This window comes from Scylla paramamosain, chromosome 6 (assembly GCF_035594125.1).
Source record: "Scylla paramamosain isolate STU-SP2022 chromosome 6, ASM3559412v1, whole genome shotgun sequence".
Lineage (NCBI taxonomy): Eukaryota > Metazoa > Arthropoda > Malacostraca > Decapoda > Portunidae > Scylla > Scylla paramamosain.
Genome location: NC_087156.1, coordinates 21183582 through 21197850, shown reverse-complemented (window position 1 = coordinate 21197850; position 14269 = coordinate 21183582). Strand labels below are relative to the sequence as shown.

Here is a 14269-nt window from a genome sequence, read left to right as displayed (position 1 = left end):
AATTTTGATTTAAATCATGATTTTTATTTTCAATATGACACTTAAATAATTTTCAATACAGTATATTTAATTTTGATTTAAATCAAGATTTTAAAAAATCTCAATATAACATATAAAAAATTTTCAATACAGTTTATTTAATTTTTATTAAAATCATGACATTTTACTCTTATTTAAATCAATTTAAATCACTTGATTTGAATCATTTGATTTAAATCAAACCAACCCTGATATTAACATCTTAAATGAGAATACTTACTGGCTTTGTCATCAGCAACATCATTCAGTTCATCATCAAAGTTCTCTGCAGAGTCCAGCAGCTCTTCCATCAAATCCACCTCAGCATCTCCTGAAGGGGTCAAAACATCATGTAAAAACATTCACACATGGATATACAGAAGCTCTCATTAACTAAAAGAAAACCCTTCATATAATTTTTCCAACATAGAATCTATTTTCAATAAGTAATCATAAAATAGAGCTTCATGTGGTTTCTTTAAGAATTTAAAGAATTTAAAGAATTTAAAGAATTTACCTCCTATAAGACATTCAAAAAATGCACAACATACCCCTATCAGATTAAATTTCAAGGAGATTGAGGTTTCCATGCATTTCAATCCTAAGATATCAAATCCCACAGTATTATCCAACGTTTCCCTGACTTCTCAAACCATGATAAAATCACACATACCATAAGTATATATGCAATGGAATAATTTATTAACTGGAATATTATTATTCTATTTAATCAAGTTTACACTATGACATTGGTAAGATTATCCTTTTGGTAGGATTACCCGTATTTCTAAAGATCTATAGTACATGGATCTATAAGATGAGATTCCAATTTTTCAATACTGCTTCCTGTCATTAAAATCTAAAAATATAGTCACTCCCTGTAACACAAGACAGAATAAACTTATATAATTATATGTTAACAGCTACAGGTAATAATCAACAATTTCTTTGAACAGAGGGTATGTGGCATGGCTCATCCGTAGTAAATACAAGCAAACAAGCAAATTAGAGATATAGGTATGTTTGGTAACCCTTACTGTCTTACTACTCACTCCTTAAAAACATTACCACAGCAGAGCTGTCATCAAACTCGATAAGGCGAAGTTAATAATCATAATCCCAAACCGAGAAAAATGTAGGAATTAGTGAATTTACTAGCGAGTATGTGTCTGTGTCCAATGGCGAATAGAGGCCCCGCTGCTCACCGCCCTGCCTCCCCGGGTCAAGCCGCGGCTCCTGCCTCCCAGGCATCACACACATCCCATGGCTTACCCTTCATCTCGGTGTTATCTTCACTCATCGTCGTCTGATCTTTGGTAATCTCCCAGCACTCGGAAACAAGTCGAAAAAAAAAACAAGAGTTGCTGTCACACCACAACCAAGCACTACACAGACCCGCACCTACTCTCGCGTGATCTCGCTTTTGACGAGATTTATAAGCCGCGTTTTTGTTGTCCCTGCCAGATCGATCTTGAGCGCCAACACTGATCTTTATCCCACACGGATTTCTGATTTTGAGTAAGATATCTTGTTAGTTTTGTTAATAAAGTGGATAGTCTTTTTTGAGATGAGTCTACTAAATTGTCTCCGTCGACATGAGAGAGAGAAGGTAAAGAAAAGAAAAGAGTTCAAGATGTAATCATAACTTTCCTCTTAGCGAACTTCCAAAGATTTAAAAAGTATTTTTAAGTATATCTAAAATGTAATAATAGAGCACAAATGAGATTGATTTATTGTAGTATATTTTGTTTATTGGTTTCACTTACAATCTTTGCACGAGACCTTACCCTTTTATATGTAAGGAATTCTCTGGGCTCTTTATTGAAATGCTCGTTTGTTATAATTGTAAAGTACTCGTCAGCAGACAGCCAAAATTAAATTTACTGTTTTACAGTAATAGTTCCCAAGTAGGTGCACGCATGAGCACGCTTACACGGAGCTGGGGGCCGCGATTGAGATACCAACAGAAGGAGAGATCACCAGATTCGTCAATCTCTACTGATACACTCTCTTAACCCTTTAAACTACCGTCCTGTTGTTGTAATTTCCTGCCTTTATGAGTTTTTGAACAGAAAGATTCATAAACATCTACCACATCACAACCTTAATATGTGATCACAGGTATGTTTCTTGTCGCTCTACTGGTGATCTTTCTGGCCTTCCTTACTGAATATTAGTCATTCTCTTAGGATTTTGTGTGAAGCTTTCACTGTTGGCTTAGACATATCAATAGCACAAAGCTTTAATTTTCAAACTACCCTCCAGCAGCTAGCTTCTATCCTTCTCTCTAACTTCATCTCGAATTTATTTTTGACCGTTCTGTTGCTGTTATGGTAGACGGTCACTGTCCAGTGTTCCTCAGGGTTTTGTTCTGTCACCCACTTTTTATTATTCATAAATGATCTTCAGAGTCAAACTTATTGTCCAATCTGATGATAGCACCTATACATTTTTCAGCGTCTTTTCGTGAACGTGCAACCCTTCAGGAATAAAACAACTCACGCATGAAACTCAGTTTAAGCCACATAACTCCTCTAATCTTTCTAAAAAAAAAAAAAAAAAAAAAAAAAAAAAATAGGGACAGCAAATTTCGTGTTGTTCAACTCCTTAAAAACGCAATTCAGTTAACTCGAAACTTTCCAAATAACTGTCCCCTCTTTTTCAATAAAACTCAACCGTCCCGCCCTCTTCCACACTGAACATTCTCTGTCCTTTACAAATAATCTAAACTGGAAACGACATTTCGTCTCTTGCTAAAAACAGCTTTTATGAAGTTTGCCATCTACTGAGATTTTTCTCCAAAATTTATGGAGTTATTCATCCATTCATGAAGTAGAATATTTTTAATAACAAGGACTCCTTAATTTATCCTCTTATTAGGTATAACTACACGATATTTTCTATGAAAAATGAAACAGTCGACAGAATATGATAGAAAAAAGGGATTAGTTGTTTATTCATCTTGGTTCCTCTTTTAATTTCTAGATGTCAGCACATGTGACTTGCGGCTTACTGCCTGACGTAACTGGCAAGTTTCACGGCTGATATAAAAAGATGAGTTGGAGATGAAGTCGAAGCTCCGAACTTCCTCGAGTCCTAGTCTAAACTATAGTTCGGCAGGAGAAAGGTGGCTGGTAAGTTGCTGCTATTATTTTCCTTATAAATGCATTGTTATATTTCGTAAAGCTTTTCAACAAGAAATCCTAGATCAGATTAATGTCCTGTTACAAGGACTGCTTTGGTCAGAATCCTATCCTATTTTTTATTTTATTTATTTTTTCAATGGCGTGATATTGTGCAGTGTTCAGTGTCGTATAATTGAAGTGCTAGTTATTTATTATTATTATTATTATTATTATTATTATTATTATTATTATTGTTATTATTTACCTATTTTAGTTAGATTTTTATTTATTTATTTATTTTATTTATCTATTTATTTATTTTACCATTGGCAGGCATCTTTCCGATAAATATGGAGGATAATCACTCGGACATCATGCCAGAACCCAGAGAACACCTGGACTTCCCAGCATTGCTGATCGATCAGGATGCCACCTTAAGTCCTGTCTCGACTGCAGCCACTTCGCCGGATTCTCTGACACCAGCAACCACACTGTGCACTATAGCCTGCACCGGCCACAATTCAGAATCCTCAAGAGACGACGATGGAAGCCAGGAAGGCGGAGAGAAAAAGAATACTAAATGTCCTTCCAGACCCTCAAGAATGGTGACCCGAAGTCAGACTGCAGCAACACGGCGCTATCCATACTCGCAGCCCGTCAGTCATCTACAGCCCGATGAGGCTCGGCATCAAAGGAACTTTCAGGAGGACAGTGAAGCCCAGTCTAGTTACTGTGGTTCACTAGATCTGTCTGATGAGGATGAACCGATTGAATTAAACGACATATCATTGGGAAAAAGTTCTCCAAGGAACGGAATAGATCTTGGTTCGATATGCCCACGTTGTGGTGCTGTGCTCATAACGATCACCAGTCGCATTGCTCATAACGCTGCTCACGGTCAGCATGGTGCCCACTGTCTTTATTGTCAGCAAGTTTTCATCACTTGTCATGGCCGTAATGCTCATCAACACTTGCACGGTGATTCCCGCACGGTGGACGTGGATGACTACTGTGAATGCGTGTTGTGCGGTGGCGCCTTCATTAGTGTGATGAACCTTGAGTTCCATCTCCTTGAGCTCCATGTTAAGGCAGCTTTGCTCGACCCAACGGTATTCCGCATTGGCATCTCCAGTGGGGGTGAGGGCGACGGCGGGGGAGAAGGTGGGTGGGCATTGTATTATTGTGGGGTGTGTGGACAAAAGTTCACGTATAGTTTCAACCTAGACTGCCACATGGTGCTTCATGCAAGACCTGTCTATTGTTGCACCGTGTGTGACGCCTCATTTTCTAGCTTTGACCCCTTAATGGCCCATGTGCGCAGTCATCGTCAACCTACTCTTTTCGCCCCAGTTATTCACGTTCCTACCTCAACCGCTACATCGACTGCTCTCCACATGACATCACAAACCCTTGTTACTCCTGAAAACTTTACTTTGCCAGCCTCAAAACGAAAGGCTAGCCAGCCCCTACCCTCCCACCAGTCCAACACCTGGGAATTGCACAAAACTCAGGTAGCCTCTCAAGTATCATCATGTGGTCAGCCGAATTCTTCTGGAGGTGGTGCAGGTGTGCATGCTACTCAGGCAATGCTGAAGTATCTAGCTTCTCAGCCAGTGGAGAAAAATGTCCTTCCCTGGACAGCCATCACACCAAGCGTACCTCAGTCCCAATATGCTGTACAGCAATGTGAGAGGAAGAGAACAGTTACGCAAGGAAAGGAATAACACTTAAGGATTACTTGAAAGTAGCATGTAAGATTTGGATTTATTCATGAAAAAAAGATGTTAAAGTTATATCTATTCAGTGATGTACTCGGAATAATGTCGGTATGATTATACTCATCACCAGAAATTTTTGCCACAGAAGAGAAAACCAGTCTCATTATCAGTATAACAGAGCAGCAAAATAGATGCCTAGAGATTATCATTGAGCCAATCTGGAGAGGTATCTTTTATTATTTTGTAACACTTCTATGCTAAAAACTTTTTTTTAAAGTTAGAAAGTGTAGAATACACTTAAATTTACTTACATTATTTCATATTGTGTTAATTGTGGGTAAATCCAGACATATTGTAAATAAAAAAATAAATGAATAATGATGATAAATTTAATTAAGACTGAGATTATAAAATACAATAAGGACTTGGGATTTCGTGAGATGCTTAGGTAAATGTCCCAAATTTATTTCCAGCCATAGTGAAATACTATATATAAATGGAAACTCGAGTAACACTCCTGTTTTACAATTGAGGATAATTTTACCTATTTGCTTATTTTTGAATGCAGCAAGTAACTGGTGTCAACACACATTAGAATACAGAGGATAGCGACAAAGATGGTACCAGAATTGAGACAAGCTATGAAGAAAGACTTGGAGATAGGATTACCAACACTACAAGAGAGAACAAAGAGACCTGATGACATACCAGAATTGAGACAAGCTATGAAGAAAGACTTGGGGATAGGATTACCAACACTACAAGAGAGAAGAAAGAGACCTGATGACAATGTACAAATCAATGAATAATATAGAAAGAATAGAAATGACGATACCACAGATGAAGTTGGGAGAGAGACGTATGACGGGGCGTGGGAAGAAAATGAAGAAGAGTGATGTTCGAGTGACAAAGGAATGCAGCTGCTGGTATCGAACTATTGAAATCTGGAATTATTTGAAGGAAGAGGTGGTTATGGCAGTGTACATATATTTAAAGAGAAACTGGATAAATATGATATGGATATAGGATGAGGTTTGGCTTGTGCCCTGTACAATACAACTAGGTAAACACACACACACACACATGGTGGCAAATAATGACATTTTCAATGCAGAACAGTGTTCCTTGGGTGCCCCTGGAAGTGATGGAATAAATTTTATGGGATGCTGGGAAGTGTTGCATACATGATGGTACAATGTTAGTGTTCCTTGCAAAAAATGTAAGAGTATTGCAAGGATACTTTTTATCAAGTGTACTTTTTATGTGATAAAATTTAACCTAATTTTCAATTGCGTTAATGCACTTTAGCATGGTGATGGAAATTGCGCCAGAATTGAACTAACATTCCACACTTTGGGACATGGGTTGGAACTGTGTCACTAAGCTTTGTGGTAATTTACATGTAATGGCTGCTGAGATTGGAGAAGATTAAGAAATGCTGATGTAGAGGATGATAAGATGAAAGAGGAAGTGAAAGGAATAAAGGAAGAGGTGAGTGGCAGGAAGCAAATCAAGAGGTAGTAAGTGGCAAAAAGTAAATTATTGACAGGACTATACAATGAATGACTATGTAGAAGAGAAAGCAAGGTGAATAGGTAAAAGACAGAGTAAATAAAAAAAAAAATTTAGGAAACTTAAGGAAATAAATAATGAGAGAGAACGGTGTGCCAGTGGATCAAGAGGTTTAGAGGTGTGAGTCATGTAACCACAATCGTGACAAAATTTTCAAAGACCCACCACCAAGAACACAAATTCTTTTTTTTTTTTTATTTCCTTTGCTGTTAGGTGAGGATTACATTCTATTTCTCCTTTTGTAATGTTCAAGATTCATTGAGCAACTTTCTTTCCTAACCCAGGCATCACTTTTTGCCATGGCATAGATGGTGTGGCCACCATCTCTGAACCTCTTGATGCACTGGTACAATTCTCTCTCTACCTCCATTAGTACTAACTGTTTCTTAAATGTCTTTATGTCTTGGCACGAGGTAACCACAGACGCTATTGCATCACCAGTAATGGGCATATAGTAGCCACCAGTGGGTGATATGGAAAGATATGTAACAGTAACTTGCAGAAGTCAACTCTGAAATGCATCCATGAAAATCCTCTCCTTAGCCCTTATCACTCAACTGTCATATCTATACTTAAACCTTTCAAGTGTGAGTGTACCCAAGGCCACTGTCTGTCTTAAGTTTCCAGATCGGATATTGTCATTGTTCCATTCTCCCATGCAGCCTGATTTTTAGTGATTGATTTAAAAAGGCAACAATGTGGTCATATGGTGCTGCATTCAACTGTGTCAAAGTAGTTGAATGGCCCGTAAACACGCACACTGAGATTTTTTTTTTTTTTTTTGGTGCCAACTGTATAAAAAGACTCTGTAAATCATAAAAAGCTAACTTTTATAGAAATACCAATAATAGTCCATCAAAATTGCCAACAAAAGAAAGTTTCTATATGGGGAAGAGAAAAAAGTTTATCTTTTGTGGAGGAATGTATGAACAGGGATATCCTTTTATATCAATCATATTCATCAAGATAACAGTATATAATGGGTTAAAAACCAAAGTTTGTAGGGATGCTTATGCTTAGGCCATCTCCTTGAGGGGATCCCAAGGAGAAAAGCACCACAGAAGTAAATTTGTCAATTTATCTTTTTCTGAACACACAGATCCACTAATTGTAGGTGACAGACTTATTTCAATGCAGGTAAATAAATAACATTTTGTTGATTTCCAGGTATTTTCCAATTTACAAGAGTTATGGACACACATGATGAGCAGTAAGAAACTGGGACTTTCTCTTTAGTCTTTTCCAGCCACTGTCCATCATATCATATTGCACATACAGAAAGATTTTGCATTGGTTGAGGTCACAAATGAGCTTTGGAAATGTCACAGGTTTTTAAATGACTCAGAGTACAAGATATCCATGATAGTTGCAGTAAATTACAAATATCAAGTGAAGAAAAAATTAATGACATCAGAGCATAACAATACATCCATGGGCCTTCTAAAATCCCGAGATCATTTGGGTGCTGTCCCTCATGGGAATTCACCTGACCTCTTCTCTGTTAAAACTTGTACCAACACCTTATCACTTCATGTGAACTATTTCTTATCTCTAGATTTAATTCATTTATAGTATTTGATTTTCTAACAATGCTATACAGTGTTATAAATGTATATTCTTTGGTGATAATAATGACTTTATAAGGCAAGTACAGGACCTATAATTGATCCCTCAAAAGTTGTCCATACAGTAAATGTCACCAATGTGAGCAAAGTCAATCCTAAAATAATGCTATTACTTCACTAGAAAAAAAATAAATAAATAAATCCAGATTTTATATGGAGAGAGAGAGAGAGAGAGAGAGAGAGAGAGAGAGAGAGAGAGAGAGAGAGAGAGAGAGAGAGAGAGAGAGAGAGAGAGAGAGAGAGAGAGAGGGTAGTTGGTTAAGAGCAAGGTCTGTCTTTTTTTTACATAGGCTGTAATTGTAAAATTTTCCTAGTGCAAAGTTTGGCAAACACCACAGGCAAGGATTCCTTTTGAGAGACAATGCCCAAATTATCTTGATATTTCAGAAGAATGATAGTGAAATAATGACAAAAACAAAAAAATAATCTTAGAGTTGACATTATCATAAAAATCAAACATAATAATAATAATAATAATAATAATAATAATAATAATAATAATAATAATAATAGTAATAATAATAATAATAATAATAATAATAATAATAATAATAATAATAACAACAACAACAATAACAATCTATGTCTATAACTGGCAGGATATATAGGGCTGAGGTAAGATATCTACATAATGCCTTGTCTCATCATAAAAAAAAATAAATAAATGAATAAATAAATAAAGTAATAAATAATAATAAATGAATAAATAAATAAATGAATAAAGCTGAGGATCCCTAGACTTCTTGCTTCCTTTCAGTCACTTTTTTTTTTTTACAAACATACAGGAAATACAGTAGCAATATTCTTCTAACTTGACAGCAGTGTTTTACAGCCAGGTCTTGTTCCTCTAGTAATAATAATAATAACAATAATAATAATAATAATAATAATAATAATAATAATAGTAATAATAATAATAATAATAATAATAATAATAATATTATTATTATTATCATTATCATTATTATTATTATTATTATTATTATTATTATTATTATGATTATCATTATTGTTGCTTTCAATATAAGAGAAATTATTTTCCCATTGTTCACTGACCAAATTATTTCTGGAGGTAAGAGGATATATAGTTTAGGATTTCTTTCACAGATATGATCTAACATTATTACCAATTGTAAACATCATGGTGCAGCAATGCAACAATACAGAACTCAACATAAGGAAGCTTTTAGATTAATTTATGGTTTGGTAAAACATTTATATTAAAATCCTGATTACATATCCTCTTATATAAGCTCAATTATTTTTTACAACTTGCAAATTTTATAGGAGAGAGAGAGAGAGAGAGAGAGAGAGAGAGAGAGAGAGAGAGAGAGAGAGAGAGAGAGAGAGAGAGAGAGAGATTAAAAGAAAACCATGTGAATTTATCCCTGAATTAATGAGAATCAAAATATATCAAGTTGTTAATATGCACAATTCCCTTGTGCTCAGTGACCAAATGCGACAAAACTCATACACTGTATCCTACCTTCCAGTCAGTTTCAAGCAATATGTCACATGTCCCTTGGTCAAAGCTACAACTATCACCAGAATCTTCATTAAATATGTCAATCTCTAAAACAATAAAGAACACAGTGGCTTTACAGGACAGTTATTGATAAGATGAAAACATTGAATAATCATTGTATGGTAAGATTTTCTTTCACCTAAGTAAATATATCCAATTCAGTGAATGTTATTAAGTAGGTGTACAACTTTTCATATATATATATATATATATATATATATATATATATATATATATATATATATATATATATATATATATATATATATATATATTATTATAGCTTTTTCAAATGCCATTATACAATCAGTTAACTTATGTTGTTTTATGAATAACAATTAATCCTGATGAAATATTTCTCAGGAATGAAGTATTTACAGAATTTCATAATTACATAATATGTCTATGTTTTATAATACAGACAATGGCAATTCTGGTAACTATGACTAGGAGATGTGAGACTAATTAAACAGACTGAGTCCTTAAAATTATTTGTAACTTTCCCCTTAAATCTGTCAAAGCCATTAATTTGTATTTTTTATGTTTCTCTTGCTAGGCCACATTTTGGAAACAACATTTTCTAATTCACATCTGAATCTGCAGCAACCATCATATTCTAAAGTGGATATAACCTGTAGCATTCTCTGTTACTGTGGAATGGCTATGGTATGCAGTTCTTTCAATTCTAATCATACAGTCCTTCATACATTTTTCTTTCAGTAACTTCACAAAATTATCTCCAATCTCACTATCAAGCAAGACATAACTCTCAACTCAGGCACTTCAAGATCACTTCAAGATTTTCTTAAATCCAACTTATATTATTATGGCTACCTATTCAACTACAACATGAATCTCAATTGAAAATTAGATCATGCTAGTCTACTATATATATATATATATATATATATATATATATATATATATATATATATATATATATATATATATATATATATTACACACACACACACACACACACACACACACACACATATATATATATATATATATATATATATATATATATATATATATATATATATATATATATATATATATATATATATATATATATATATATATATATATATATATATATATATATATATATATATATATATATATATATATATATATATATATATAATTAGGAAAGATGGTGTTTTAAAAGAATTAAGATTTTTGATACTGATTCATGCACATCAACCATCAGCTCTCAAGATTTCAATACTTGCAATTCCAATGTGAGCCATGTAGTATTGCTAGTCTCAAAAGGTGCATAATTCTGTACTGAGATGGAGATCTTAATATTTAACAAAACTTTACCTCTCACAAATACTCACAAAATGTTAACATCACACACACACACACACACACACACACACACACACACACACACACACACACACACACACACACACACACACACACACATACACAACTATATTTTATATAAAAAAAAATAATAATAATAATAAAAATAAATAAATAAAATAAAATAAAATATGCAAGTTCTACAATATCAAAAAAACATTCCTGGTGCTATACATAATTCACATTGTATTTAGAACTATATATCATCAGGCATTAACAATCATAGTATAGTATTTTCAAATATTAGTCTTGATCTGCCTCCCTGAAACACTATTGACAGCAACATTAACACTAAAAAATGCTTCTGCCAACATCTATAACATTTAAAGAGTAAGGTATCATGACACAATTTTCTCAATCTCCCTCCAAACACGTTATCTTAAATATATTACAGGATAAGAGACACACAAAAGTAATAAAACTGATTTAGCAAGAATATGAAAAGACCAAATTAGCCCACAAACTAAATTATTAATTAAATATTTTACAAATTACGAGAGAGAGAGAGAGAGAGAGAGAGAGAGAGAGAGAGAGAGAGAGAGAGAGAGAGAGAGAGAGAGAGAGAGAGAGAGAGAGAGAGAGAGAGAGAGAGAGACTTGAGGTTTTTGTGTCCCACTGAAAATTTTTAGATTTCCAAAGAGGAGTAATTTTCTTTTTACATACATCAGACAGTATTCTCTTTTAACCATAGTTTGGTGACTCGTCTTTATGACTGTTAGTGCAGGCTTTCATTTGATTATTTGTATAACTGCTGTATAATTTACGTGACATTCCAACTCAAAATGACCCCACTTTTGTAATTGATTCTTATAATGTATTTACTTACCTTTAATGTTTCTAAAATTACTATATACTGCAACAATAATATTTATCATAGCAGCCATTTAGCTTGGTTGTGCAAGACTCTTCCACAATAACCTCATTATCACTAGTCTTTAAAATAACAATTGAATAACACTACAATATAGTCTTTAAAGTAATGGTGAAATAACAGCAGCAATATACACCTCCTTAAGACACCACAACAAAATCTCTACTACCTGACAGTGGCATCTAAAACTGCAATATTTAAAAAGCACAAAACTGAAGGGGAGCTTAGAAATAAGCAAGGAATACAGCAAAATTTTTTGTCTCATTGTAAGTTCCATACCTACCTACCCCCCCCACACACACAAAAAAAAAAAAAAAAAAGAAAAAAAAAAAAAAAGTGAAACATCCTTGAGGCTACTATCTGTGTGACAGACCATATACAGTGATATATGTATCAGTGGTGCCAGCTGCCAGAAGAACACGGCGGGGGTGGAAGGCCAGACATGACACTGGAGCAATGCGGGTGCCCATGAATCCCTCGTGGTATTTAATGGTGTTGACGCAGGAGCCACTGGCATGATGCACACCAATGACCTGCTCCACAGATCCCCTGCAGCAAAGTATAGAGCTATATCACACAGACATTCAACACATAAGTTACTTATAATGGAACAAGTTTATAGTCATCCCTTGTTAACCATGTTTTCAGTTTTACTTTTACATGGATTGCTGCCAACCACAAATTCACATCACCTGTTGCTCACCACATCACACATGTGTGCACACACACACACACACACACACACACACACACACATGAGGAAGCATTAAAAACTAAGAAAAGAAAAATGCTTGAGTAACATATAATTTCTCACTGAGAAATATATAAGCATTAAAAACTAAGAAAAGAAAGATGCTTGAGTAACATATAATTTCTCACTGAGAAATATATAAGTTTGAAACAAGCTCTGTGAGGATGTAATATCAGCAACAACTTCAAGAAAAAACTGGACAAGTGTAGATATGGAGATAGGACCACATGAGCAAAGCTCAGGCCCTGTAAATTGCAACCAGGTAAATACAACTAAGTAAACACACACACACACACATACACACACACACACACACACACATACACACACACACACACACACACACACACACACACACACACACACACACACACTTCCCATGCTCCACTGCTGTGGCTCAAAACCGCATGTCATAGCCCTCGGTCATACGGTAAACTCGCTTGTGCATTATCCCCTCTGCCCCGCACCACATCTTTTCATATTTTTGTTGTTGGCAGTGATAATGCTATGTTGGTAGCCTATGTGACATTGGTAATAACAGAGGTGATGAGAAGAAGCAACCAACCAGTGTTCATCACTTTTTTCTTAATTGTAGGAAAATCCATATATAGACATTTCCTTTCCAGGTATAGTAATTAAAGGAAGCTAAGTGGTTCGTAGCAAAGACTTCCTTTTTAAAGTACCTCTAAGTTATCAGTCAGTCATACTCTGTCCTTTGCCAATAAGACAATCGTGGAAGGTGTCACTTAATTTTTTTTTACAATATTTTCTTTTCTATTATCATTATAGGAATATCATGTTGTTGCTAGAAAGAAAATTATAAAAATACTAAACATATTTTCTTGTATATAAGACTACACCAAACAAGAAAATTGCCCTGTGCCTTGCTGAAGGTCAGGCTTTGGACAGGCTTGGGCTTCTGACATGTGGTAGTTTCAGTGCTGTGGTAGGCCTCCTGATACCATTAATGAACTCCAAACATCTTACAAAAAGGTTTCTCAAATTTATTTAGAATAATAAGAAATAAAATATTATAAATTGCAAATATGATTTTACACATGTATTCATGGTAATAGATTACAAATATATCTATTCAGTACATAGTAAGCATGCCTGTGTCTGCAGCAGCTCTGTACTCTTATAAGTTCTCACAACATTACAAATTGTGCCACCATGTTTATTTACAAATAATGACAGTGATGGCCTGCCTCCAGCCTGGCAGGCCCAAATTAATATCTGCAAGGACCCAAAAAGGGATTGCAAGGGCCAATAAAGTGCAAGGCAAGGCAGTGCAATCTCTTTTTGGGCTCTGGCTGATATTAATTTGGGCCTGCCAGGCTGGAGATGGGGTGCAAGCATGTCCTACACTCCCTGCTAAACAAATTACCTCCATCACTTTCTGACAAACGTGCATGCTCACACCTGTCTGAGCCGATATCTGCTTGATTGGAATGCCTGCCTTGTATAAGGCAACCACAGCTGTTATGTTCTTGGTAGTCACCCTAACAGCTACACATACACACTGGTGTCATGCACCAAATGAAAAAGATATGGTAAGGCACAAAAGAATATGCTAACCAAAATCCTGCCTTGCAGGCCTCACAAAGCAGCTGAGCACAGCTGTCCTGTCACACAGTGTTGCCAAGGCATCACTGTTGGCAACAAATCAGCAAACAGATTTCACACA

The 14269-nt window shown here is 35.0% G+C and overlaps 3 protein-coding genes across 12 annotated transcripts in view; 1 reads left to right on the top strand and 2 right to left on the bottom strand.

Annotated features, from left to right (window-relative positions):
• Positions 1-1451, bottom strand: part of LOC135101386 (YTH domain-containing protein 1-like) — a 91888-nt gene extending 90437 nt beyond the window's left edge. For 8 of the 9 annotated variants that reach the window (XR_010269248.1, XR_010269246.1, XR_010269247.1 and 5 more), the window contains exons 1-2: positions 1291-1450; positions 260-349 (exon numbers count right to left, since the gene is read on the bottom strand). Coding sequence is in view for 4 of the 9 variants with exons in the window: in XM_064005304.1 (XP_063861374.1) it covers positions 260-349; positions 1291-1318 (118 nt within the window). In the remaining 5 variants the exon portion in view is untranslated. Of the gene's footprint in view, positions 1-259; positions 350-1290 lie in introns of all 9 variants that reach the window. The other variant, XR_010269250.1, reaches the window with a different exon arrangement.
• Positions 1452-3003: 1552 nt separating this feature from the next.
• LOC135101387 (zinc finger protein 26-like) lies at positions 3004-5249 on the top strand. Its single transcript, XM_064005309.1, has 2 exons — positions 3004-3152; positions 3477-5249. The coding sequence occupies exon 2, from the start codon at positions 3494-3496 to the stop codon at positions 4865-4867; it is 1374 nt and encodes a 457-aa protein (XP_063861379.1). The 5' UTR covers positions 3004-3152; positions 3477-3493; the 3' UTR covers positions 4868-5249.
• Positions 5250-11126: 5877 nt separating this feature from the next.
• Positions 11127-14269, bottom strand: part of LOC135101385 (regulatory-associated protein of mTOR-like) — a 49330-nt gene continuing 46187 nt past the window's right edge. For both annotated transcript variants that reach the window (XM_064005302.1, XM_064005303.1), the window contains exon 24: positions 11127-12380. In XM_064005302.1, coding sequence (XP_063861372.1) covers positions 12188-12380 — 193 coding nt within the window. In that variant the 3' untranslated portion in view covers positions 11127-12187. The remainder of the gene's footprint in view (positions 12381-14269) is intronic.

Bases quoted from the DNA above. Each gene is read 5' to 3' on its own strand.
- LOC135101387 (XM_064005309.1), top strand. From the start codon at position 3,494: ATGGAGGATAATCACTCGGACATCATGCCAGAACCCAGAGAACACCTG.